The sequence below is a fragment of the Falco rusticolus genome, chromosome 12, assembly GCF_015220075.1.
Source record: "Falco rusticolus isolate bFalRus1 chromosome 12, bFalRus1.pri, whole genome shotgun sequence".
Taxonomy (NCBI): Eukaryota; Metazoa; Chordata; class Aves; order Falconiformes; family Falconidae; genus Falco; species Falco rusticolus.
The window spans coordinates 32,666,032-32,693,344 of NC_051198.1; the positions used below are offsets into that span (position 1 = coordinate 32,666,032).

At 49.8% G+C, this 27,313-nt stretch overlaps 2 protein-coding genes across 4 annotated transcripts; one reads left to right on the top strand and one right to left on the bottom strand.

The window, feature by feature from the left end:
* The first annotated feature begins 5,200 nt into the window (after window positions 1-5,200).
* Window positions 5,201-18,100, top strand: OVOL2 (ovo like zinc finger 2). The gene is made up of 4 exons (XM_037405163.1): window positions 5,201-5,358; window positions 5,997-6,184; window positions 8,410-8,599; window positions 12,940-18,100. The coding sequence occupies exons 1-4, from the start codon at window positions 5,259-5,261 to the stop codon at window positions 13,248-13,250; spliced, it is 789 nt and encodes a 262-aa protein (XP_037261060.1). The 5' UTR covers window positions 5,201-5,258; the 3' UTR covers window positions 13,251-18,100.
* MGME1 (mitochondrial genome maintenance exonuclease 1) lies at window positions 18,074-27,297 on the bottom strand. 3 transcript variants are annotated; one of them, XM_037405160.1, is made up of 6 exons: window positions 26,958-27,297; window positions 25,531-25,722; window positions 21,589-22,190; window positions 20,167-20,389; window positions 19,581-19,713; window positions 18,074-18,369 (listed from the first exon to the last, which is right to left on the bottom strand). In XM_037405160.1, the coding sequence occupies exons 3-6, from the start codon at window positions 22,124-22,126 to the stop codon at window positions 18,235-18,237; spliced, it is 1,029 nt and encodes a 342-aa protein (XP_037261057.1). In that variant the 5' UTR covers window positions 22,127-22,190; window positions 25,531-25,722; window positions 26,958-27,297; the 3' UTR covers window positions 18,074-18,234. The 3 variants fall into 3 exon arrangements, with proteins under 3 accessions (XP_037261057.1, XP_037261058.1, XP_037261059.1); XM_037405161.1 differs by lacking the exon at window positions 25,531-25,722 and having other exon boundaries at window positions 18,214-18,369; XM_037405162.1 differs by lacking the exons at window positions 25,531-25,722; window positions 26,958-27,297 and adding an exon at window positions 23,533-23,555 and having other exon boundaries at window positions 18,214-18,369.
* Between the last annotated feature and the right edge of the window lie 16 nt (window positions 27,298-27,313).

Sequence of the window (27,313 nt, forward strand, 5' to 3'; positions counted from 1 at the left end):
GGGTGCTTTGAAACCCAGCGGGGAAGCACAGGCAGGGCAGGTTCTGCCGCAGCCTGGGGAGCCATCTTCCCCCAGCTGGCACCTTCTCCATCCCTCCTTCCCTGCTCCGCCAAGGAAAGCAGATCACCCTCCAAACCGGGGCAGCTTGCGGAGCTGCTGCTCTCTCTCTCTGAGATAACCTGGCACGGAGCCACCCTGGCTTCATTCACTGTGGTGAAGCGGTTCCTGATCCAGCAGGGGAGCTGCCCGGTCCCGGCTGGAAGCAGAGCTTTCCAGTGGTCGGGCTTGGCCCCCACAGCTGGTGGCACAGGCGGGTGTTGCGCAGGCACGACCGGGGCAGTAGCTTTGCTCTTGCAGCCTGTGCCACCCCCAGCAGCACTCACATCCCCCTGACCTCCAGGGGACCATGGGGCCAGTGTTCACCCAAATGCTGGCACTGGAGATGCCACGCTTTGGGTGGGAACCTGCCTTTGGAGGCGATGGCAACCCCTCCGGCAATGCACGGTGTGTGCGTGCAGGCGGCTGCTGAAACCCAGCTGAGTCACCCCTGGTGCTGCAGGTGTGCTATGGGGTGCGGGGCGGAGGGGAGCATCCCCCCAGGAGCATGTCGGCTCTTCACAGGCAGATGCTGAGCTGCGAGAGCAAGGGCAGACATCCAGGTGTAAGGAAAATTGGGGCTGGAAACAGCTTGTGTCCCAGGCAAGGCTTTATTTTAGAGCAGGGGGACCTTTCCTCTGTGCTCTTCTGTGGGCTTTTAAGCTGTGGTCCTCAGAGGTCCCTGTGATCCTTCTGGGAAGACCCTATGGCATGCTGGACCTCCACTGGATAATCCAGGGAGAAAGCAGGTTGGGAAATGCTGCAGAGGAGGTACTGTCCCTTGTTCTCATCTTGATTTGGCTGCAATGAGAGCATCTTCCTTCTGCAAACCCTCTCCCTGTAACGTGGCCATGCTGTGAGCCCAGGGCTCCCGGTGGCCTCACGGTACCCGTTCCTGGGCACTGGTGTGGCTCTGTGCTCACCGTCCCACCTCATGTGGGGAAACGTGGAGTGTTTCAAGGAAGAGGTGTCACACCAGGATGCCTCTCGCAGAGGACTGGGCATATTTTGACACCCAGCCTCCTCCCCATCTCTCCCAAAACGCCTCTGGGAGCAGCACGGGGGTTCACCAGCCGAGGGGGTGTCAGCAGGGTGTTTGGGTGACTTGCAGCAGCCCAGACGTCCCAGCCCCGATGTCTGGGGCACACCACAGACCCCAGAAGGTTAAGGTTCACCTTCCCAAGGCTATGAAGCTGTGGCTTCTCTTCCATGGTCAGTAAACTTGTGTAAATCCCCCCATCTGAGCTCTGCTGGGAGCCAGAGACCAAAGGTTGCGCTGCTGCATTGCTGGGCTGCTGGACCAGCCAGGGTCTCACCTCCATCCAGCCTGGTTTGGCTCAAAATCATGAGGAATCACCAGAAAAAGGGCACTGGGTGACTGTGCTTTCAGCCTCGTGGGCAGGCTTTCCCCAGCGCAGCCCCTGCAGGTGTACCGGCTGGTGTCCCTCCACTTCTGTGCAGGAGGAGTGATGCTGGGGGCCAAGATCCCACCAGGGGCCAAGCCTGAAGGTCCCTGTGCTGGATGCTGTGCTAAGGGCCCAGCTCACAGACATTTTCACTGCGTTGCTGCGGGACGGTGCCTTTCAGCTCTGCCTGGCTGTACCATCAGACCCTCACCCCCGCGTGGGCCACGTCCCTCCACCGTGCAGGCAAATGCCTGCTCCTGCAGCCCCATGGTGCTGATCATGGGGAAAGGTAGCCTGGGCAAGAAGAAGAAAGGGCACAGCTCCCTGGGGTCTCAGCTAAAATATTCCCTGTTCCTAGATAAAACTGAGCCACCGTCCCCTGAGCAGCAGAAATGTGCCTCTGCTTATGCCTCCTGCGCTGAGCATCTCTCCCCTGCTCTTCTCCTCCCTTCCCAAGCCCAGCTCCTTCCCTCGCTCCCTACGCCCAGGTCCTTGCCCCCAGGCGCGCTTTCCCCACTGCCTCCTAGGTGCTGTGTCAGCTGGGGGGAGGCTGGCAGTGAGGGAGCCCCCCAGGAGGGACGGGTCCCCTCTGCCCCTCGCACACGGCCCCCGGTCTCCCCCGACCCGTGGTTGGTTGGGGAAGGAGCGGGGTGCGATTGCGACAGCGACACATGGCTGATGCATTGTTTGATCCCATCTCTCCCTCCTCAGTCCCAAAAGATTCGAGTCAAATGAAACACATTTTAGTAGTCAAATCTGTAAGGGTGGGTCCCATTGTGCTTTGACCCTACAGGGCGTTTTGTACATTTAATTTGATTTACACCCAAAATGTTAATTTAACGTACTGGATTTTCTCCCACACCCAACTAACGCTGAAAATTAAACACGATCCTACAGAAAGGTTTGTGTGCCATTATCTCGTTAGCGTTGTTATTTATTGAGTAATTACAGCACTCGGGCTGTACGTGCAACATTGCTGCAGTGGGTGTATGGAGCAGGACGCCGGCCTCCCGGTGCCGTGGCCGTGGGCTGCCTGGCTGAAGCCGGCATGGCCCCAAGGATGCTGCCCGTGGCTCCCTGCAGCGGCGCTGGCGGGGGGCATGCTGCGAGCAGCTCCCCAGCCTCCTCCAGGTTAAAAAATACCAAAAAAATCATATTTTTGGGAAAGGTTGTGCAGTTTGCTTCTGGGCTGCAGCCAAGCAACACCAGGTCTGGGTCAACGGTCTGTATTCCCACTTGGCAGCTGGAGGGGAAGGCAGCCCACTGCTGCCGGGGTGCTCCGCGCAGGGTGGGTGGCGCATCTCCATCACGCTCCTCCTGCCGTGCCAGGGCTGAGGGACTTTCTCTCCACCTTGTGCCTCTGACGGCGCTGGGCACACCACAGCCCTGACCACTCGTGTCAGAGCTCCAGAGCTGATGATGATGATGATGATGATGATGATGATGATGATGATGATGATGATAATAATAATAATAATAATTTAGTTCCTGATTCAGCTGTGCTTGTAAGTGCATGTCTGACTCAGAGCACCCAATTACAGTGAAGTGTGAGCTCCAGGACCTCACTAAGTGGGAACCTCAAAGCAGGATTTGAAAAAGCCCAGACGACGTTAAAGTAGTCACAGCAAGCTCTTGGTTGGGGAGTGTTGTGATTAATGTCATTTGCTACCTCTTTTGGCTTAAAAGACAAGGAGTGGTTAAAATAAAAGAAACCTCAAGTTGAAAGCATTGCAAAAAATCAATTAAAACCCATATAGCTGCATTTTGACCTGGAGCAAAATCTCAGACATAACAGAGAAATTACATAGCCTTAAAGAGAAAGAAAGAAAAGGAATGTTTTATGTGTGGTATTGCGGAGGTATTGCCCGCAGGTGTGCTGAGGTGGCTTCTCACCCGGTACCTGTGGAGACGGTAAACTCCCGGCAGGAGCAGGGGGAGCGGGTAGGTGCCCCCAGCCCTCACCGCTGCACCCAGGGCTGTCCCTTGGGTGAGCGGTCGGGGCTTCGAAGCCTTCCCAGGGGACGAAGTGCGGGGGGGTGGGGCAACCCCTTTGCTGGGATGAAGATGGCCGCGCCTGTGCATCACCCTGGTAGACCTTCCCGAGATGGGGTATGGCGGGTAGGGCTGCTGCTTCTCCTGCTGGGATGTCCTGGCTGGAAACAGCACTTGTGCTGGGCTGCTCAGCCCGGAGGACTGCTCTGGCGGTGTGGCAGCCAGTGTGGGGTGCGGGACTGGGCTTGGGGCTCCTCCATCCCTGGGGCTCCAGCCAGTCCCACGCCCCCAGCACTCAGACCCATGCAAGAGCTCACACCAGTTTGCCCCTGGATAAAGTCCCCAATGGCCCCGCACTGGTGGTCCTTGCCCAGAAGGGTAACTGGGGACACGCGTCACGCAGAGCTCTTGCGTTTGGCCACCACCTTTGAAGGTCCTTTCCAGAACCTCCAGGTCCAGCCCCGAAGTCAAACCTTTGTCTCAATGAACCCAACAGTGAAACTCCCGTCGGTTCCCCCTGGCCCACGCTTTGCCCTTTGGGAGGAAAGGGGCAGCCTCAGAGACCAGCGATGCCGGGCGAAAGCCTCTGCGCGTGGGAAAACAGCTCCCGGTGCTCAGCACCGCAGGCCCGGCAGCCCCTCCAGCCCAGCGCCGGCTCCCGGTGCTCAGCACCGTGCCGTGATGATGCGCTGGGGGAGGAAGGCACCGGGCGCCTTCCCAGCGCCGTTAATACCGAGGGAGGCTGAGCAGCGGGGGGAGGTGGGCCAGGGCACCCCTGGACGCTGCTGGACCCCTGGCGCTTGGAGGCTTTCCAGCGCAGTTTTGTGGGGTTTTCTGTTTCTTTTGGTTCCTCCCGCCCCCCCCCCCCCCCCCCCCCCCGCCCCTCTTGTCTTTTGTTTCATTTCCACTTCGGGAAGGGGGGGAGAAGACAAGAGGCAAATAAAAAAAAAAAGGGGGGGTGGGGGGTGGAAGGCTGAGGCCACGACACGTTTTTCATTTTAAATCAATGATTGAAACAGAATAAAGGCTTTTTTTTTTCTTTTTTTTTTTTCCCCCGAGAAGAAAGGCTTGTCGTTAAGAAAAATAACAACTTTCCCTGCGCGCCGCGGCTGCCCCAGGGACAGCTCAGCCCCTCGCCCAGCACCCGGGGGAGCCACCCCAGCCCCTCGGGCTGCCGGGGGCGCGGGCGCAGCCCCCGTGGGCGGTGGGACCCGCAGCCGCGGCGGGGGAGCCGGGCAGCGTCCCGGGCCGGGCGGGCAGGGGGCGGCCCCCCGGGGACCCCCGGCGGGCGGGCAGCGTCAGGGCTCCCCTCCTGGGGGGCGGCGGTCTGTGAGGGGTTTTTTTGGTTTGGTTTTTTTTTGGTTTTTTTTTTTTAATTTTCAGACGTTAAATTCTTTTGCAAACATTCATGCCTTAGGAAGGGCTGGAACAAAGCTCAGCTGCTCCAACCGGTCGGACAGGTAAGCAGACTTGTTGACACCGTTATGTTTGCAGCACGCATGCTCCTTCCCAAGTTTCCTGGTGCATTTTTCTATTCCACCTTATGAAACTTTCCTCCCCCCCACCCCCCCACCCCCCTTCCCCTCCCCTTCCCCTCCCCGCTCCTCGGCGGCGCTGCCCGGTGCGTGCGGTCCCGCTCCCCGCGGACGGCAGCGCAGCGCCCGCGCCCCGCCGGGCTGCGGCCGGGCGGCGGGGGGAGCCGCTCCGCTCCGCTCCCCTCCCAGCCGTGCCGAGCCGTGCCGAGCCGAGCCCCCCGCCCTCGCCATGCCCAGAGCCTTCCTGGTGAAGCGCCGGAGCCCGCAGCCGGCGGTGCGCAGCTGGGATGGGCTGCCCGACGAGGAGCGAGCCGACACCTACATCCCAGGTAGGGCTGCCGGCCCCGGCACCGCTCGCCGCCGGGGGGGGGGGCGGCAGGGAGGAGGGGGCGCCCCCCCAGCCCCCCGCTCTCGCTTGGCGCCCGCTGGGCTGGGGAAGGGGCTTTGCCGGGCCGGGGGGGGCTGTGCGGAACGTGCCGGGAAGGGGGGGGGCTCGGCGGGAGACCCCCGCCAGCGGCCGGGGTACGGGGGGCCTGCCCCCCGCAGGGCCATGCAGCCCCCCCCCCTCCGCCTGGCACCGGCTCGCACCCCGGGGAGCCCCCCCGGGCATGGCGGGGTGGGGGTGGGGGTGTCTGTGTGTGTCCGCCCGGGAAGGTGGGAAACGTCGTTTGCATGAGAAAGGTGGCGGGGGGAAGCGAATAAAGGGCCCCGGGCGGGGGGGTGGGGGTGTGTGATGTACTCCTGGCCTCCCCCTCTCTTCCTCCTCCTCCTCCTTCTCCTCCTCCTCCTGCCCTTGCCCGGGGTATAACGGGAAGGCGGCGGCGCTGGCTTGTTTGAACTTTGGGACCGTTCGTGTTTGAGTTTCCGATTGCAGCGGAGCCGGGATCCTCCCCCGCGGCCCGCCCGCAGGTTAAACAGGGGCTCGGCGGGGCCCCCCCGGCTCCGCTTCACCGCACCCCCCGTGCAGGCGGGATCGGCTCCGTGCTGGGCTACGAGGACAGCTGCAGCCTGGAGAGCAGCGGGAGCAGCGGGACCCGCGACGTGGAGCCCAGCGAACCCCCGACGCCCCAGCCCGCCCCCGGAGCCTTGGGCCCGGCTGGGGGGATGCTGCTGGACCTGGCCATCAAGCGCCCCGTGGTCAGGTCGAAAATCAAGGTAACCACCCGCGTCGCTGCGGTCTTGTCCCCGCGGATGGGGTGACCCCGCTTCAAGGGCAGGGCCCGGCTGGCGGCTCGCAGACACCCGGTGACACCAGTCCCTTGGGCTCTCTCTGCTAGAGGTGACAGCACCTGTCCCACCCACCGAGACGGAGGCCCGCGAGAGCGGCTGGCCATCGGATGGCAGCGGCAGGGCAAGCCTCGTAAGCGATGTACCGTAATCTTCCAGCGCCCTTTGCCTTCCCTTATCCCAGCCTGGGACGTGCTGCCCCTGACCCGCTTGGCTCAGGTCCCGCAGGAGCTCTGAACCCAGCCAGGAAGGACCAGCCCTGGCAGTGAGGAGTCATGCCCCACCGTGCGTGGGTGGATCTCGATCCTTAACGTGGGGCCTCCTTAAAAGGCCCTTCCAGGTTGGAGCCAGCCTTCGCCAAGGGGGGCTGCGGCGGATCTGCCCGCTGCCACCGACCCTACCGAGACAGCAGCCAGGGAAGGGCCTTCCTCCGACCATTGTCACCGTGCGGTGGACCCACAGGCTTGGGTGAAGTGACGCACGTTGCTTCACTTCTGTCCCTTTACTTTGCTGAAGAGCCTCTCCGCGGCATGGGCAGAAGCTCTCGTTGTCTGTCCCCACCCCGGGCAGAGCTGACAGTGATGTCCCTCCCAAGGCAGGCAAATGGCTCATGGGTTCCTTATGGTACTTGGGAACCCAAGACCACCGAGCTCCTGAGGCGCGGTGGTGGTGCAGATGGGGCGGAAGGACCACGTCCATCCCCAAACATCCAGGGCTCCCCTGGGCAGAGGTGGAGCCAGGCCACCCCAGTGCCAGGAGGGAGGAGATATGTTTACCGGGGTGGCTAGTTAATACCTCATTAAACCAACCCTGGCTGTTGCTTTGCTGGCTGGAGCTGTACAAATTCCCAGTGTCTCTGCTGGGATGGCAGCCTGTCGGCCACCTTGTTATTAATCTCATGATTAAGTCTACATTTTCACCCTGCTTATATGCAGCTGCACGAGGTGGAGCCCTACCTGTTGCCCAATAAATACTTCCCAGACGGCTCCCCCTCTAGTTTCGCACCTCCTGGTTTCACAGCTGCCTGTTTTTTAATCAACTTCACAATTTCAGGTAGCATTGCTTCAGGAGTAAGTGAAGGAGGATGATCAGGAAAAATAACTGCCCTTTCAGGAAAAAGAAAACCCAAACATATTCCTGTCTCTGTGAGGAGCTTGCCCCGCTGCTGTTTGACTTTAACCTGCTTCGTATAATTTAACCTGGGCTATTAGCAACTGTCACAGCAAAAACTCGTTTCGGCAGAGCTGGGTTTTCTCAGCGTGCCACAGAAACTCCCCAAAAGCACCACAGGAGCCGATGGGAGCTGTGTGCACGGTGCCGCCTACTCCGCTGGCTTCCCCCCATCCCAAGCGGCTAGCGGCAGGCACGTCTGCTCCCCCGTGAATAATTAAACTAACAGCAAGGTATTTGCATCTTCCAGACATTAAGCCTTCCCTCTGAGGAAACGCTCTTCCCCAGAGCTGAATCATCAGTGTCTCCCTTAGTCAAGTTAGGTCATGGTGTTGGCACAGTATTTTTGGTATTAGGAGCGGGAATGAGGAGATTAACCCCTAATGACACTCTGCCATTAATTAACGAGTCAGGGAGACCAACTAGAGGAGATTAGTGCCATTGTTTCGGTCTCTGCTGAGTCAGCACAATGTGCCTTAGGTTTATCTCGCCAAACCTACCCTTTTTCTCGCCGCTGGCTGGTTTTGGAGGGACACGGCAGCTGGAGGATGAGGACGACGCATGGGTACCGCTCTCTGACACCAGGGAGGGTCTCCTGCCTCCATCCAGGGTACGAGCTGGTGCAGGCGCAAGCACACTCGTGGCCCCATGGAGAGCTGCTCGTAGCCGAAGCCTGTGTGCTTATGGATGTAGCTGGGCGAGGGTTCCTGCGTCCAGGAGGCACCACTACACTGGCTGTAAGCCCTGAAGCCGAGCTGGCCAGGGTTGCGTCGGTCCCAAACCTTGCACATTAAGTCACCCACTTGATGGCAAGGGGGGCGTGAAGGTTTTACTTAGGAAGAATCTCCCGAATGCTTTCAGTTTTCACTTTGACTATATCCCAAGAGTCTTTAATGCCACAGGAAGCCATCCCTCCTTATTTTGTTTTCTGTTGGTCTTTGTCACCTCGATGCCTACTCACCCAGTCCTCTTCCATCCCTCAGTTCACCACCGGCACCTGTAACGATGCTACAGTGCATAGCTGCGAGCTGTGTGGCAAAGGCTTTCGCTTGCAGCGGATGCTCAACCGTCACATCAAGTGTCACAGCCAGGTGAAGAGGCACTTGTGCACCTTCTGCGGGAAAGGCTTCAATGACACCTTTGATCTGAAAAGACATGTCCGGACCCATACCGGTGAGAACGTATTTCCCAGGGGCTTGCGGGTGGCTTTGGGTAGCGGGAGGTGGGAGAAGGTGGTGAGATGGGACAAGGGCGAGGAGACGGCTCGGGTAACCCGGCAAGACAATAATACAAAACCCTACGTTAACAACATTTGCAAAAAATAGCAGGGGTGCAGTGGAGGAAAGGGGAAGATGTGAGTGTGAGCAGATAAAAAGTCTCGGGACTAACAAAATCGAGGAGAACTAATGAAATTGGTGTGAAGCAGCGGGGGTGCGTGAGGCGCCATCCATATCTGGTGTATACGCGGCTGCGTGCTGCTGTGCCGGGGCCAGTGAGACCAGTTATAACCCACCCGGGATAACTCCGCACCTTGTTGCCAGCGCAGCGGGTACCGGTGCGCGGAGGCAGCGGCGGGTGAAGGCGCTTTGCCCTCTAGAGGCGGCGCGCAGCGGGTCCGCAGCTCCCTGCGAGCCCTCCCCGCCGGCCCTGCCGGTGCGGTTCATGCCGTGCGGTTCACGCTGTGCCTCCGGCTTCTTTAAGGAACCTGGGCAACACATCTGGCTCCTGCTCACCCTGCGCGCAGCATCCCTGCCGGCTTCAGCCTTCCAGCTCCTCCGGCCCCTTTGGGAGGTGTTTCCCGCTGCACGTCTGGCCGTTCAGATCGGTTCAGCCACCAGCCTAAACGGTCTCTGCTCACCTGTTGTGCAGTCACAGCACGGGTGGCAAATCGGGAGCGGTGGGTTGCAAATCTCCTGATAGTGGTTCCTGTTGCGGGGGGGAGTAAAAGAGTTGCCTTTAATCTGGGCTAGTTCCCTCCTCCCTGCTTGCATCTACACCAGGTGTACCAGCACAGCCGAGGGTGCTGTGATTTAAGCCGGTGATGGCACCGGAGGAAAGAAAATCACCCCTCCCCCTGCTCCGCTCACTCATGCCCCCGCGTCGCGCCCCGGGGCTGGAGGGATGCGCTTTCCACAGCCGCTGTGCGCTGTGCGGTGGGGTCAGTCCCTGAGCCCACCCCAGGCAGCAGCGCTCGTGTTCCCTTGAACCGCATCAGTCACCTCAAACCCTGCTTGCTGGTCACAGAGGTGCTTGCCCTAACCTGAGGCGGGGGGAAGGCTGCCTTTCTGTTTTTCTTTTTCTTAGTGGAAGTGATAGCTTAAATAGACTAGCAGCCCCATCCTCACCGAGCAAGATGCTTTCTGGCAGGCCAGGCCGGCTTTGCTCAGGAGGCTTGGACTTTGCACTGTCGGGCACCTGGAACATACACCCACCGCATCTCCTGGGCATGTTCCAGCTTTCCAGGTTTGTGGTTACCTACAGGACCTGCCGATTACCAAGGCTGGCTCTGCAATGCCCCTTTCTCGGCTTAGGCACCATTAGCCAGGTGAACTGCTAAAGGTGACGCAAAGACATTGGTAGGCAGCAGGAGAGCTCAGGAAAACAATGCCGCCCGTTTCAGTGTTTTGGCCTCTTTTGGTTTGTTTGCAAACCTTTCATGTGGAAAGGAAAGAGCTTGGCTGTGAGCGTGGAGCTGCTGCTGAGGTATGGCTGAAGTGCAGAGTCAGTGCTTCTAAAAGCAGTGATTTTTCAACCTGTTCCCTCATCCTTTGAGATTTCAGAAACTAAATCCAGGAGGGTTTCTGCTCAGAAGCTAAAGATGTGGCAAGTAGGGTTGAACTTGCTGTGCAGGAGTGGAGCCAATTTTGCAAAACTCTGGAAGGGAAGAAGGGTCTTTGTACTGGACAGGAATGAAAACCTGCTGTCCTGGAAATGTGAATGTTGTGGTTAGATTGTCTCCAAATTTACTAGAAGAAATCTGGCATCACTATTTCTCCTCTCCAGCGTAAAGCCAGGATGAGTGCTCACATCTGCTGTGCTTGCCTGGTGCCTTGGGTGGTGAGGGGGGCGAAGGCTGGCTGTGGCAGCGGGACCGGTGGTGGACTGGCATGTGCCTCTGCCGGGCTGACACACAGCATCTGAAAGCGGCAGCCTTTTCTATGTCAGGGCTGATTGCTGTCCGGGAGAGCGGGGCTGTATCTGAATGTTAAAGAAAAGGTGGCCCAGGGGACCCTGGGGTGCCCTAGGAGGAGGGTGGCCAGCAGGTGGAGGGAGGCGATCCCCCCTCTGCTCTGCTCTGCCCTGGGGAGGCCGCATCTGCAGTGCTGTGCCCAGCGCTGGGCTCCCCAGTTCAAGAGAGATGGGGAGCTACTGGGGAGGGCCCAGCAGAGGCTGTGAGGATGATGAGGGGACTGGAACATCTCCCTGCTGGGGACAGAGAGCTGGGGCTGTTCAGCCTGGAGAAGACTGAGAGGGGATCTTAGCCGTGTATATAAATGTCTTAGGGGCAGGTGCCAGGAGGACGGGGCCAGGCTCTGTTCAGGGGTGCCCAGCGCCAGGACAGGGGCAACGGGCACAGGCTGCAGCACGGGAACCTCCGCCTGAAGACGGGGAAGAACTTCTCTGCCGTGAGGGTGTCGGAGCCGTGGGACAGGCTGCCCCGAGGGGCTGTGGGGTCTCCTTCTCTGGAGCCATCCCAACGCGCCTGGAGGCGGCTCTGTGCAGCCCGCTCTGGGAGAGCTGCTGCAGCAGGGCTGGGCTGGGGGCTCCGGGGGACACTGCCCACCCCCACCCTGCCGGGATGCTGTGGCAAACAGGCTGCAAATGGTAGTGTGGGCTTTATTTTGTAGCTACAGCTGCTCGGCTACACGTGCTTCACTGAATGTTGGTGTTCCAGTGGAAATCGGTGCAGCATTTGTACCCCCACTGTGTGACAGTAGGGTAGTGTCAGAAGGTGAAGGTCAAAGATCCCAGTCTAGCTTCATGGTATAAGCAGACCTAAACATTAAAAGGTAACTAACATACACGTCGAAATAAAATTTTCAAATTATTCTTAAGCAATGAACAGGTTCCCAGAGCCCTGATGGTCTGTGCCGTCCTGGCACTCCCCACCTTGTGCTTGTGTTCAGGCCCGTGGAGCACCATGGGCAGCAGGAACCAAGGACAGTGGCGGTTTAAGTTGCCTTCAGGAGCATGAAAACGCACCCAAAGTAGTTTGTAAAAGGTACATTTTTGTGTGTGAATTCTAATGAGGATTTGGAGTTTCTCCCCAATTGGAGTTGAATGTAACTGATGCAGTCTCACAGCAGCAGGCGTTAGGAAACTGTAGTCTCAGTAATTTAAGCCGGTGCACTGGGGCAACCTCCTTTTACAAGACTTGCAAAAATGCAGTCAAGATGCTGCTTATTAGAACTGCTAATTAGTTTGGATTTCTGGTAGACAAATCTGCAACTGAGTGGTGAACTTCACACAGTGTGACTATAAAGTGACAGCTGGCTGTGTGGACGCCTGTGCTCTGCCCCTTTTTTGCCCAGCTCACCAGGGGTCTGCTCTTCCACACACCAGCGTTTCGCCTTGCATTGGGAAAAGAAAGGGGTTTAGGGAACTCCTCACGTCAGTTTTAAGGCTGGTCTCTGCTTGAAACCTTACTGATCTAGTCTGGTAAGTCAAATCACTACTAGTTTAGGTTTTTTTGAACTAAACCCCTCAGCTGTTTTGCTAAATCCTCAGCTATTTGTTGTTCCTGGTGCTGCAGGGGGTGTTGGTAAATCGGTGTTGACTGGTGGTAAGACGGATGCTCTTCGCTGCTCAGTATTTCAGTGATGTTCGTTGTCTGCACTAAGCGACACTGCTCGGGCGCTGACATCACAAGCCAGCCCCTTCTCCCTCCTCTGGAGACACACAAACATATTTCTTTCATCTAAATGCACTTCTCGAACTTGAGCTTGTCATCTCAGTCATCAAACCTATATCCTATGTAAACGCTCTCCTCTGAAGTCCTGCGATCGGTGTCTGTTCGTGTTGGGCTGCCCTTCGCTGAAACCTCATCGCAGCGAGCAAAGGCTCACTAAAAATTAAGATCTTGCTGAGATACGGGATTTCATTCCTTATGAAAGCCAACATGTGAGGTTAGCTGAAACGGACAGCTTTGATTTACTTTAATCAGAGGAACTCAAAAAGTCGGGGGGGTCTAAAGGAGTAAGTTTTGCAAGCGTTGGTAATGGCTTCTTTAGGAGCAATGCGCCAAGGGCACTTGTGATCCTCACTGCCTGCCAATGTCTTCTCAAAAACATTTCTAGGTTTTCTGTGCCTGAATGTATCAACCCATTCCAGAAAATTTTAGCCTGAAAGTAAGCCGTTTTATCTAGGCAGATAGTTCCTTGGGCCAGTAGCTCCCTGCTGCTGCTAGGTCTTTGCTCGATAGCTGATACGCCAGGGCCTTGCTCTTTGCCGTTCCTTTGTCAGCTGTGAGGAAGGGAAATCAGAGCAGTAATCACCCTCTTTTAATGCTGCAGGAATTCGCCCTTACAAATGTGAGGTTTGCAACAAAGCCTTCACCCAGCGCTGTTCCCTGGAGTCCCACCTCAAGAAGATTCACGGCGTGCAGCAGCAATACGCCTACAAACAGAGGCGAGATAAACTTTACGTGTGCGAAGACTGCGGCTACACAGGCCCCACACAGGAGGACCTGTACCTGCACGTTAGTAACGTTCACCCTGGAAGTGCTTTCCTGAAAAAAACCTCTAAAAAACTTGCAGCGGTTTTGCAAAACAAACTGAGCCCTGTCCTGCAGAGGGACTCCAAAGATGACGACAAAGATGAGTAACACAATGGATTACAGTGGTCTAAAGGAATGAAGTTTACATGTAGGACTATATATATATATATATTATTTTTTTAAAAAACATTTTGAACGAAATCCCTGAAATGAAAGGGATGCTCTTGTTGTTGGTAGGATCTCTTGATGAATGAAAGGATCTCTTGATGTTGGTAGAATCTCAACTTGAAAGAAATATTCCCGTATACAATGCAAACATCAGAATTTTATCTGGCCAAAAGAAATGGAAAGCTTGGAAGAAGCTGTCACCTCTTGGATGGAGTACTTACCGGTCTGACGTTCAGCCAACCCGTTTTCCGTTTCAGCTCCACCACGCTTCTGAGTGGCCGCTGACAAATAAGTCCACCTTCCCCAGCGTATTTTGTACCGATAGTAACCGTTACCTCCCGCACAGATTGCTTTTGAGAGGTTTGGGTGAAAAGTGCCGCGTAAGATCAGCTACTAGGTACATTGTTCTATGCAAAACGAATTAAAATGGTCTTAAGAACAGGAGTACATTGTATCGGTAAATAAGTTAAAACACGCAAATAGCCTGAGCTCTGCCCCCTGTGCAGTAGAATAACGATTTATGGAAGCGTGATCCAAGGTGAGCTGAATTATTTTTTTTAAAGGATGCAGAACTTTATCCTCCCAAACTTTCTCTACTAGCGAATTACATTAGTCCACAGCAGGCTTACGGTTGTGTTTTAGGTACTTTAAGCTGTGAACTTTTATCATGTTTAGATTTAAGTGTAACCTTAACTCCTGGATTTACCAAGATCCTGGGCTTGTCACGCTCACTTTGGGGATTATTACCACAACACTTTAACATACATCAGTATCAACTCAGAAACCCAAAGAAAACACTTGAGTGACTTGAAAATACATATTTTCTGTCATAGTGAAATGCAGTTTTGTATTTTATGGGGTGTACGTGTCTCTGTGTGTGTGTATTTTTTTTCTTTTTAATGATCTGTTTACTAACACGACAGAGCAGTGCAATGCAGTGAAAAGGGAGACGTGGCCCGTCTCTGCCTCATGAGATCAGAGCAAACCTCTAGGCACGAATCTGGCTTCTCATGGGTAACCGGTCAGTTTAGAAGGCTCCTAGTGAGACTGATGCTGCGAGGGAAGGAGGTGGCGATGATGATGAGGGACTGGTGCTACATCTCTGTGCTTTTGGACTTGCCCTGTAGTCCTGCTCCAGCTCCTCTCGACAACCTGTCCCCTTGACAGGACAGCCAAGAGGCTAGCCTATGGAGACTACAGAGTGTGAATTTAGGGATTTAACAAAAAGGGGAGAGGGATGCCCGTACAACTCACGTTGCTGAAACCACCTGACACTTTTTAAGACTCTTCAGAAGCTGCTGCCGCCTTTACTGGGCACCTGGGTATCTTTATTAGGAGCGACAGGGTGGGGTGGCAACTGCCTCAGCAACCACAAGCTACTCTGGTCCAAGCGTGTGTAATTCATCTGCCTCTTAACTTAATGGACACAGCCGCTAAACAGGTTTTACATCAATTTAAATATGTAACAAGTAATGGATTTCATTTGTAAATGCCAAAAATCCATTTCATGCTCAAAATGAAGCTGTACATTTGGGGAGGATACGCTGTATTCTACATACATTGAAACAACTGAAAAGTAACCCACCTAAAATACCGCATCCTAGCCAGGACCTTCACAGTCATTACTACTAAAATGACACTGAGCGTCTCTGCAAGAAGCATCCAAATCTTCTAAATCTGCCTCAGTTTTGTACAGACATCTGCTTGGGGTCTTGTGTGGAAGAGCTAGGGGTTTAAAAGCATTTCTAATTATATTAATACTTAATTCAGCACAACTGTTGGTGCTTGGTACCTTGAAAATGAGGGTAATAAAGTGATGCCACTGTATAAAGAACAAACTTGTCATTCTATGTAACGGGAAAGCTTGGACAATACTTGAACAGACACGAAGTTCATGGGGAAAAAAGCATCTGAGGTTAATTACAAAAGCCTTACTTGGCAAAAAGAGCTAAAGCTTGTATGGCGATCCCCGGTTCTTCATTATAACCGAGGAGTATAAATGGAAGGTGTTGCAAATACATGGACAAAATTGCCGGGCTGAGAAAAGCTGGTTCAGCCAATGGTGCTGGCAACACTCCTGCTCAGTGAGGGCTGTCAGCAAACTGAGCTGTTGAGCTCAGCTCCCAGGTGGGACTGTTCGGTGGGGGCCATCTGAGCAAAGCCACCAGCGGTCACCTAGCTGGAACGGCTTCATGTGCTCAGCTCTGCCGAAACCTCAGCCCTTAAACTGGAGCAGCAGAGGTGTGGCTGAAACCCTCCCTGTCTAGCTGGAGAGGCATTTTGTGTGGCTATGTGTGTGTGTTTGTGGGGTTTTTCTTCCCCCTCCTGGAGCACATGCTACTTTTGATTTCCCTCCAGCATCACTGCCAAAGCACATCCCTGCCAAAAGAACTACAGACACACTCAGGTGGGTCCATCTATGTGATCTCAGTCAAACAAAACATTCACAGCAACAGAGGAAAGCAGCAGGTAGCAGCACACGGAAGAAAAAACAGCTGGATGTTGCAGCTGGAGTAATTGCCCTGATTGGCTGGTTTTTCTGCAGAGGACAGATACTGCCTGTAGCAGATGCTGTGGGCATGTGAATTTAACAGTCTGGCAAGTTAGTTTAAACTGGTCACAAAGCGGGTTTCAGTTTGCATGACACCAGCAATGGCCATCTGCCAGTTCTGTTACGGGACAAAACTGGCACCAGCTTGTGCCTCTACAGAAGCGTTGCAGTGCTCACACAGCAATGCCCCAGGCAGCCAGACTTTCAGAAGTGCTAAACGCGAGTAACTTCCACTGCTACCGTCTCTGAAGGCTGCCTGCCTTCTCCTGGCTCTCTGACATACAGACTCACCCAGGACTTTAAGATAGGTTTACAAACTGACATTGCCAGTAAGCTGGCAGCCTTCCTCAGAAACAAGGCTTTTGTTAAACAAATAAACACAGGTGAAACCAACAGTTGCCCGCACTGCCCAGGCTCCAGACTTGTCCTTATTTATTGGGAGGTGGGATGAGGCTGAAATCTTACATAGTTCAGAGACACCTAATGGCTGTATGATGCACTGATGAGGGCGACAATCCTACCCAAACATTGCCCAACTGTTCCACACTCTGAATTTTCCCAATCAACACAGGAAATTCAGCACGTTTTATCACCTCCTGCTTCTGCCCAGGGCATCTTACCTCTTGCTTATGCCTACGTTCTTTGTATCCACAGAGCTATCTTTCACAGAAAATTGACAGTGTTCAGCTATGTTGAACCACCCACTCGCCAAAATTCTGTGATGTGGGAAGATACTTGTAGAACAGGTAGGACTTCTGAGTGCTCATGCAGCATCGCATCGTTAGTCATCTCTGAACCCAGTTTCTCAGTCTCCATGGTTTGTCTTTTTAGATAGAAATCTAATTAAGCACAGAGTAATTATAACATCACCAGACCAAGTCTGAATAAGCAAGTACCGCTATAACGAAGTTTCACTGCAGTTTCCAAAGTTCAGTACTCTGGAGAAGATTAAGCACTACAGAGGTTTAAGTTCCTTCAGCAGCAAGCCTGCCCATTGGGGTTTTTTTAGGTATATTTCTGCCTGATTTTCTTGATGCTTATAGGTTGGTCATATTTTTATTTGTAATCTGCAGTGGTATTATGAAAACTCATATATACAATTCAGAGGAGACAAAAAAATAAAAAAAAAAAGAAAGCAAATGAGGAAAAAACCTTTCCAGGGGTTCAACACACAAAGCAGTAATACTGCCTGACATCATCAAGGCTTCTGCTGTGTTTTAAAAACTTGATTTTATGAAACAGGCTTCAGAATTAACTTACATTTTAGAACGCTTTTTCACAAACTTATTTGGAAAAAAAAAATCAAACACAAAACCCCAACTTCTTAAAAACCCCTCAGCAGCCCTTCATTCCTCTGAAGGCCTGGCTTCAAAGTCACAAGCCTGCTTTTATGAAGAAGCTTACACACACTGACAAACGCTATAACTTGACACTGGAGATCGTTCCACACGGGTAGGCTCCTTGTCGTCTCAGACCCACAGCAGAGTCAGGAGAGCCAAGAGAGTGGCAGCCTTGGCCTGCACAGAGCTTCACAGCCTAAGGTACAAAGGCCCTGTACACTCTCAGTTCTTCTATGTGGGCCGCACAGCCTGCTAAGACACCTGCAGGAGGAGCCACTACAAGCCATCAGATTTCCCATCTTTCAGAACATTTGATGGCAATGTCTAAGTGTATCGAATACAATTCTGCTCCTCTTTTGCTAAGCTGCTTCTGTTAAATGATCACTTTGCCTTAGTATTTTAAATAAGCGCTTATGAGAACTTGGATTATAATTCTTAGCGCAGTTTTTCCAGTTGTTGCTGTAAGAAAAACCACAAATAGTAACTAGCCCGTTAATAGATGATACCTTTGAAACGAGCAAAAACTAAGTTGACTGAAACCCAGTCTACTATATTATTTTCTTTATAATTTGCATTTCTCTCAGCTCAGACAATGCAGATGTTTTGCTTTAGTTCAGCAGCTTCATTTTCAAAGCCTCAGTTCTGCAACGATTTTTTGGTTTGTTTTGTTTTTTCAGAATTGACAACAGGATGATTTGATTGAACAGTTTTACTTGATAATAGAAACTTTCCTATCAACCTCAGGTTGTGTAAACTGTGTGTGGAAAAACAGAGATTAATTAAGTTGACTTTCTCCTGCCCGGTCCACTGAAGTCACCTACAATATAAGCAAATACACATTCCTTTTCCAAATGTCTTTGTTTTTTGGGGTTTTTTTGTTGGGTTTTTTTTTTAGGGGGGAAAAAAAAACCCTAGTATTAAGAAACTAGCCAAAGTTACTCAAAAAGGAACGTGTATTAAAATGGCAGCTTTAAACAAAGAATTCTTGCTTCGGCTCTGTGCTCAGACTTCCCTCTGCATAGCTCAGTTTGGGTCACTTTCTGTCCATGTACTCTTCAAGGCGCAAAAGCCATTTATTCCAGTACTGCGAGCACAGATCAGGATCCATGAAGTGCGGATGTGCAGGGAAGCCGTTCTTATAGGCAACCACAATGAGTCCACAACTAACCTACAGTTGAAAACAGAAGGCTGTCAGAAATCTGACATTAATATGCAACTTCCATCAGCAATTCTAAACACATCACCTTAACATGTAAGTATCTTAAATAAGAAACGGGAAACAAAAAAGAGCAGTAGTTTACCATAAAACACTTGGGGACTAACATTCAAATGCTCCAATGACTCAGTCAAGAGCCCAAAGCTCTGACTGACTTTGGTGAAAACCAGAGGGCTTGACCTCTGGGCATCAGAGTGACACGGTCTATATTTAAACCTTGCAGGTGCTTGTAAAACTCCCAGTGACTGAAAAGGTTTTGCTTGGGGTCACGTAACTAGACTGATGCCATTCTCCAGCATCAGTTTAAATGGAAATGGCTACTTAGGTATGTTCTGACATCCTTCATACTTGACAACCATCTAATCCAAATCCCAAACAGCCACCAGCATGAAAAGAAACCAGTGGGGGACAGGAGGCTAACAGAATTCTAGAACTACTGCCTATATTTCACTCTGTAAGGATCACGGCCATTAAGTACTTGTGTTTACTGACCTCTACAGTATTCCAGAAAGTCCTTTGTGCAACCTCTGAATTACCCTGCTCCCTTCTGCTTTGTATTTCCCCCCCTTCAATGCTCCGTATTGAAATAACAATCCCTCAGGCCAAGCAGGCCTGGCTAGAATTGCATTTGGAGTCCTTAAAAACATTATTCCATCATTTTCTGCTTAAGTGATTGACAACACACTGCTTTCCTCCAAGGAAACACTGTACAGCTTCCAAACACTAAGTACATCACTTAGTCCCTCATTTGCTAGTGGGATATGGCAACACATGATGTAAGCAATGGCCTCCCATGCCATTTCCTTGTCCTGCTTCCCACTCCTGACACAAGCAAAACCCACTCAGAACAAAGCACTGGGGGTTGCCCAGATGCCAAGTCACTGTGAATTCATCCAACTTCTTAAGATGCTGAGCATCCCTCGGTCCCACTGAGCAGTTCCTTAAAACCACTGAAAATATATTGCTGACATGCAAAGGCAACACAATTAGCAAGAGTAGAGGAGTTACTATGTCAGCTTAACCTGATCTAAGACTGGGCTGCTTTGTTACAAGTCCTACCAACAGTTCCATGATAGACAGCAGGTGCTGAAGGCAGTAGGTGGGGAGAAATGAAAATAACATGAATGTTGCTGCTTGTCTTGGCAAGTAGCAGGCCTACTGACCTGGAAGTCATAGTTGGCATCATGATTTATGGCTCCAATATATGCTGCAACCTGTAATGGGTTGTCAAAAGTATTCTTCAGAGATGGCTTTGATTTCTCTGATGTTTTCCAGTCAATCACACACAACTGGCCACTGCATAAGAGAATAAGATAGGACAACGTTTTAATCTTAAGTTTAGTCATAAGTAAGAAATAAGGGATGAGACAGCAAAGAAAGTTGTATCACTCTTAGCCTGTTTCACTCTGATGTCATGTTGCTCATCATTATGTCTAAGCAAGTCTCTTCCACACTGGGAGTTTAGATCTCAAAAATCAAGACTTAATAATATCTGCTGAGGATCACTTAACCCTGCCCTGCTCATACCCTGCTCCAGTAAGGAATTCTCCACAAGAAACAACAGCACTTCTGACATCAGGTTCATACAGGGGATTTCATCCATTTTGCCACCCTTAGAGGTCCATCTAGCTTCCCCCCAGCAGCTCACCAATACACCCACCCACTCCATCCTGGGACACACCTCCCATGCACCATGGAGCACCACACAACACTGGCATTATCAGATTTCTTAGCCAACCAGTACCTCACCGATACTTAGCCACGCAGTCTACCAGGCCCAGATACTGAAGAGTCTCATGCTGAACTGCACTTTCCAGAGCTTTCACTTCACTGATATCTTTTAAGACATGCTGCACACTTGATAAGTAGCCAGAAATATCAACATCTTCTCTCTCCTCCTTAGTTCCCATCTCTTCAGACAGGAACACAGATTCCAAAGCTGCATGAAAGAGCTCTCCTTGGAGGAAGAGATCTAAGAAAAACGTGAAAACACACCTACATTTCAAACACTACTCATAATACCTGATGGACATGTACTACAGATATCACACAACATAGCTCTTAAACCAGTCCTGCTTTTTGTACTGAAACCCTGAGGATGCAGGGAGGAGAAGGGAACGAGACAGAAAAATAAATCATCACCAGTGAAATTAGTATCTCTTATATTAATGCTTACTTTACTTTTTCGGTCTCACTAATTACTCAGAAACAAACCACAATTTTTAATTTATTGGTTATTCAAAGGCATTTCTAAATTTATATGAATTAAAAATATTATTCTAGACTGCTTTTGCTGCATTTGTTTCTTCTGCTGTATTGGTTCATTTGAACGGAATTAACCTCCTTCTGAAATGAGTGAGGATAGTTCTAGGAGTAAGAGCTTATCTCGGAAATGATTCCAAGAAAGACAAAACTTAAATCGTTATGTAAGTTTTGTTAGACCACCTTATCTGCTGAAGTGCTTAGTAACTCAAAAAGCATAAATACAGGATATTCAGTTTTAAAAAGCATAATAATTCATGTAAGGAGTGCTCGGGTATTTATCGTCCTTGCTACAAGAGACTACCTACTATCCCCCAGGTCCTCCCAGACCTCCTTCCGTCCTACAGCTTGGAGGAAGTCACCTTTGTAAGTCTTAACAAATGAAAATCTTTAAATGAATGGCAATTTCATGGAAAAGGCTATATATACTGGAAAAACTAACTAGTTTCTGAAGAACTTCAATATAAACAGCAAGACACACAGGTTTTTAAACACTCAAGACGATATGCTTTCAGAATGCTTATTTCCATCGTGCTACAAAGTAGCTTTTATCTGCAAACAGGCTTAATTATATCAGCTGGAAAATATCTATTTGCAAATAGATACTAGCAAATGGAGAAATAAAGGAGGGGCAGAGAGGATAGAGTGAAGAACATCTAAAGTCTAATTCTTGTTTCCCACACGTTTCTGAATCCATTTCAGTGGTCCTAGAACAAAAAGCAAAGTTCATAGCTTAGATTCATTGACAACAGGTGTGCTCCCAATATGATCTCACCCCTTGAAATGGAAACAATGGATTTCAAAACACTTGACTTGTACAGGGCCAGATACTCCAGCTAAGCTAGCATGTCCCAGACAGCTCTCCAGGCTATTGCTTCTACCTTGTAACCACACTGTGATTAGACTTACTTTTAGTATACTCTGCAAAACCATCTTTTCCAAGTTCCAGTATCATTTTCTGCTTCCATCTTTCCAGATAAAAGGCTTGCTGAGGAGAAATAGTCTGCTGAAGAATATGGGTAACGCTGGGCATTTTCGTTTTTTGTAAAGCTATTTTCATGGGGAGGTTTGAATCACTGTTGAGAAGGGTACTTCTCTTGTTGGGGTTTATTAAAGGAACCCAGTTCTTCAGAGTTTTTGTTCCACCTTTCACTGGAGGTCTGTGTTTACCTGGTGGCCCAGATAACAAATTGTCTTCTTCGAGTATTGTCTCTGGTCTTTGGCTGCTGGTTTTGTAAGATGTAACAGAGTAGACCAAGTTCTTGTATTTTTCTTGATCAACTTGTTCATAACTGTTGACTTTTTTCTTTTTACTAGAAAGACACACGGAGGTACCCAGACACATATATGGGAACTGCTTTTGGCAAAAAGGTATTTGAAAAAGCATTTCCAGTTTCCCTGGTTTCCTGGACAGTAGCTGTAGGAATTTCATTCTGACAGGAAGCATTTGTGAGTAGTTAAAGTTTTCTTTCTTCTGTTAGCAACAGTCTGTAGGTTACCATATTTTCACCCTGTGGAAAAACAGATTTGTGATTTCCAGAGTCATGAAACTCTTGCTACCCATCTATTTTTGCCCTTTGCCATGGTCTTCATACACTTTATGCCACCAAAACTCCTTTAGATAAATAATACAGTAAGAGAAAGAACCAACAAGCAATGAAAAGAAGAAACAATCCTGAAAAGAATGAGTGCTGGACTGCAAAATCTGAATTAGGGCAAACACATAAAGATGTTCCAAGTTGCAAAAGCTGCAGCAGATGATGCCCTTACAGCAACTGTATCAGAACTGTCATGAAAGTACACAATAACTGATCTGCAACAAACACCCCCCCCAAAAGAGGCAAGGGGAAATAAAAAAAAGGCTATGCAGAAGAGAATGAAGCAGATCTATTGTTATGAGGTATTAAAACCATGTAAGTTTGTAGTGGTTGCCCAACTTCAGGGGACTATGGTGACAAAGTACCTTTTGAAGAATAAAAACATTTTTCTTTATACCTAGAAGAAAGCAGACAGCAGCAATATATGCCTTCTGAAACTGGGATACCTGAGACTGGGAAAGCCAAAGAGAAACCAGATGTACTGATTTATCTTCAGACTGAGATAAATCTTTTAAAGATCAGAGTAAAATATAAAGGTATTTTCCTCAACTGAGTTTCAAACATAGTTGTGTTCCAAGACAGTCAGGAAGTTTAAAAGCAAAAACAGTATAGCAGAAATGTTGTTCACAGCATAGCTTTCAAAACTGCATTGTAACTGCAGTGGTAAGTCCTAGGGAAGTTTATGCACATGGATAAAATGTAAACACTTGAATAGTGGCATTTAAATCAACACTAAAAACTTGCAGAATTGAGGCCCTATTCTTCTGAAAGTTATCTGCTTACCACTACAAAGTTCCCTTCCATCTACTGCAAACAAAGACTACGGGGAATGCACATTGCCAGCTAACATCAGCATTCTGTTCCTGACAATACTTGAACGTTACTCTTTTCTTTCCCCACACTTCTTACACAGCACTTTATACACTGCCCAAGCCGTAGGCACCACAGAGAACAAAAACATAGTAGGAGGAGTTATTTTGTATGGACAGGTCCTGCGCTGATGCAGAACTGCAGTGACACCCACGCGTGGGTGCAGGCATCTGTCACACAGAACAGCTGGCAAAAATGGGGTTGTATCTGCTGCAGCTGATTACATCAAGGCATCTTGTAACAAGAGGCTGAGACCTTGGACTCAGGGTTCCATAAATATTACTCTTCATCTGTGAAGGACAAAACCATCTAGCTGTAGAAGTTTAATCAGGAGTAGGCAGATACACCGTTCTTTTCTTTACTGGCTTTACATTTTCACACTTACTTTGTATGGTTTGGGCGAATAACTGCTCTGTAGCCTGATACAAAATTAACCTGTCAAAAGCAAATCTGAAGGAGGAAAACACAATTAGGTTGGATCAGGACTTTGTGTCATGTGGTAGTGGCATTTCTGACCCACTACCAGGTGCCCAACTGCCAGATCTGCCGTACAGTTGTTAGGTGGTCTCAGTCTTTAGTAAGGGTTTCCTATAATTACAATGCATATCACTCAAAATAGTTAATGATTTTAAAACTGCTTCATGGCCTATAATAAAGTAATAGAGGAAAATAATGAAAGTACCAACTGATTAATTCTGCTACTGACTTTTTACAAACTGATTAGATATAAAGCAAGCTACCTTACAAGGGAAACCTTACCATTCAAGATACTTTGAATGTGTGGCTTCCCTTTTTTAATCATTACATTATACTTAATATTGAAGCAAATCTAAATCTGCTTTCCTTATTCAGAACGGGGCTAGGCTGAGCTGCACTTGTTTTCTCATTTCCCAGTATTCAACAGCAAGAATGGACATGACCCTCTGAGCGTCCTCCGACCTTCAGATTCCTGTCAAAACTGCTCTCCTGCCTGCACATGACAAAAGTGCAAGTCAGGTGCATTATGAAAGGACAAACCATACAATTTCAAGCATTTTATTGCCACAAATATGCAAGTTTTGCCAAAACATTGAACAACCTGCTTTAGACAGGTTACACAGCAGTAAAATATTGGACTGTCTATGTTCTGTAACTTAAGTTGTGCCATTTCATTTCATGAACGTGTGAGGAAGTTTTAAAAACTTAGGTGAAATGTAACCGAATTTTTTCACCTCTCATTTCTTATGTGATGTCAAAAAGCTGTTTCTACAGCATAAAGAGGTACTTTTTATGAAGTATATGTTTCAATTTCTCAGTTCCCTTCAGGTTTTCAGTCAGTGAGTTTTGTATGTCTTCGCTATTGCTACCAATTGTTCCAATAAATTTATTTTTAAGAAGCTTCCCATGTTTTGTCATTTGACTATCATAAAGCAGCTCACTTCTGCAAAGCTACTATGCCAGTATTTACAGCAACTCATTCTTCTCAGGAGACTATGACATTTTTTAATAGATTTTTTGGTTTTGGAATGGGATGGTTATCTGACAGAATCTGCCCTTTGCTGAAAAAGAAATAAAGAACGACGCTATCACATTACAACAGGTGTCAGTTTGCTGCAGGAGGTAACAAAAACCAGTAAAAGCAGCAAAGAGATATGTAAAGGTCAGGCTTTAATACCATAAGCAAATTGCTTCACCATACTTTTTCATCATAAAAAGCAGTGCATAAAAATTAATCTTATCTCTTGGGGTCTACGTCTAAATAGAGCTGCTGAAACTGTGATTTAAAATAAAACAAAAAGAAAAAAACCCGCTTATTCCAATGTAATAATATCCAAGCGCATAGTTTCTCAGGCTATTGTTTGATGACCATTAATATGTTTACCCAAGTGTATAAATCAGAACAGAATAAATGCTGGGTCAAGACTGAGGATTTGTTCCATTAGCCAGAGTACAAAAGAAAAAGTTTATTCTGGCTGTGTGTCAGCTGCAGGATGCAAAATGATACCCGATTCAGCATAAAGATCACTTGTAGTAAGCTGCCTCCTCAATATTTTTTAAGGAATAAATTTATACCAGATCAGTGTTTTGAATCACAGGGCTATTAAACCACACAAGAGCCGCAGAGCTAATTTACTATAACACTGATACAGTGTTTCAGTAACATCTAGTATGAATTTGAAATTAACAGCCTATATCATTCTGGAGTAATATCTGTGGAAATGTTTATGCATCCCATAACGAACTAAACCACCAGAAAACAGAAAGCTTGTCAGCTGCTGTGCTGTTCTACAAAAGGACAGAGGTTCTAGGATTGCTAAGAAATAAAGAATGCTTTTATCTGGTGGAATAAAGTACCATGTGTTTTTCAATACATTACAGTGGCATTTCTGTGCAAATAACTTACATTTAAAAGAAAGAAATAGAGTTGGAGTGGTACAGATCTACCCTTGCACAAAAAGAACAGAATTCAATTAATATTACTCTCTGGGGAAGTGTCTCATTTCTCTCTGAAATGGTTTGCATTCGAAGACTGGTAGAATTGCTTCAAGTACTGCATGATGAGCCACGCTGGAGAACTCAACACAAATAAAATAACCTGGGGGAAAAGAACACAAAAAAGGAGGAGGGACTTCTCTTAAGCTTCCCAGGCTAACCGACTTTGCAGCTTCAACAACAACTGCACCAACACAATCGAGGAAGCTTTTCCAGGATAGGAATGAGTGGCCTAAGTGAGGCAAACAAAACGGGTTACTTAAGAAAATGTTCATATCCATGAAAACCTTCCTCCAACTATGGTTTCAGACAATAACCAGTATAGCATTTTCTCCAGCGTCACCTATCAAGCAAACAAAAGCACCAGTTTATTTCAGGGATAAAGAGGACTACTAAACATAGTTTCAGATCTGTTGCCCTGTGTCCCTAACTTGAGGAGAGCAAATCCAGTAGTGAAGGTTTAATTTTAAGTTAACATCACAGGCTTTTCTCTAGAAAGAAGTATTACTATTTGAATTGGAAAGGCAACAGTAATCTATGGTCTTTGCTGGAACGACCACTTTCTCTTTTTTCTGGTTACAGCTTAATAACGGAGGGCTTTCGACAGCTATATCACTTTCAGGATTTTCACACTTGCCCATTCCCTGCCCCCAACCCATTTTCCTTAGTTCTTTGCAGTTTGTAAGCTAAACCATTGAGCCCGCGCAGGTTAGAAACACACCTCCCTCTTTTGGGAAGTTAAGAGCATGAGGTGATAAAGGAGATTTAAATTTAGCAACTCAGTTTAAAGCACAAGCCCACAGAGCTACACTGGACCAGAAGGACAACAAGCTTCAGCACTGGGAAGGGAATTAGCGGGCAACGGGGCTGTAACACAAAGTCAGCAGTCTCGGCAAAGCGTTTTTGAAAGAGCTGGCCTACTATCGGTGACCAGCAAGTGCCCTGCAGCAGACGGACACGTTACCACCTAAGCACCAGGTGCCTGAGAATCCCAGATAGCACCGGGTAGCTTAGCGTGCGCAGGGCCTCCCTCTCCCCTCTCGCCCCCTCGGGGCTCAGCCGCTCCGGGGAAGCGGCCCTGCCCGCCGCCCGGGGCGGTCCCGCCATGAGCCCCGCTCGGCTCCGCACCGGGGGCAGGGCGGGCAGCCGCTGGCGGGCTGGGGCGCGGGGGCAGCCGCAGCGGGCCGCCGCTCTCCCTCAGCTAGCCCAGGCGTGGCGGCCAGGCCGGCCTCTTTCACCTCGCCCCCACAGAGATCCCTTTTCCCCTCCCCACGGCTGTGAAGCCCCAGCCCCCTCACGAAAAGCAACCCCAGAGAGCGAACCCCGGGCGACCATTACCTCGTCGCGCCGCTTCCCGCCGGCGCTCCCGCCGCCCGCCCCTCGCTGCACGCGGGCTCGCCCCGCCGCCTCCCGGGACCTGTAGTTCTGCCCCGCCACCAGGCCGGCCCCGCGCTGAGCTGTCGGCGCTGGAGCCCCGAAAAACAGCGGTGTGGGAAATGTGCCTTCTCTCTTTCGCTTTTCTGTATTGAGTGTTCTTTGAAAACTTCTAAAGAGACCTAACCCGAGACTTCGAAAGCGATAAAACAGGAAGGGGGTGAGGGGAGGAATGGAAGTCTAATGCCGCCATCTTGGATGAAGGCAAGCACCAACCTGCCCTCACCCAAGATGGCCGCCACCCGCCGGGCGGTGAGCGT

Bases quoted from the DNA above. Each gene is read 5' to 3' on its own strand.
- OVOL2 (XM_037405163.1), top strand. From the start codon at position 5,259: ATGCCCAGAGCCTTCCTGGTGAAGCGCCGGAGCCCGCAGCCGGCGGTG. The intron at 5,359-5,996 runs GTAGGGCTGCCG...CCCCCCGTGCAG, and splicing joins AGCCGACACCTACATCCCAG to GCGGGATCGGCTCCGTGCTG. The intron at 8,600-12,939 runs GTGAGAACGTAT...TTAATGCTGCAG, and splicing joins ACATGTCCGGACCCATACCG to GAATTCGCCCTTACAAATGT.
- MGME1 (XM_037405160.1), bottom strand. From the start codon at position 22,126: ATGCTTCCTGTCAGAATGAAATTCCTACAGCTACTGTCCAGGAAACCA. The intron at 20,390-21,588 runs GTAAGTCTAATC...CGTTTTTCTTAG, and splicing joins TTTTGCAGAGTATACTAAAA to ATCTCTTCCTCCAAGGAGAG. The intron at 19,714-20,166 runs GTGAGGTACTGG...TCTCTTATGCAG, and splicing joins GACTGCGTGGCTAAGTATCG to TGGCCAGTTGTGTGTGATTG.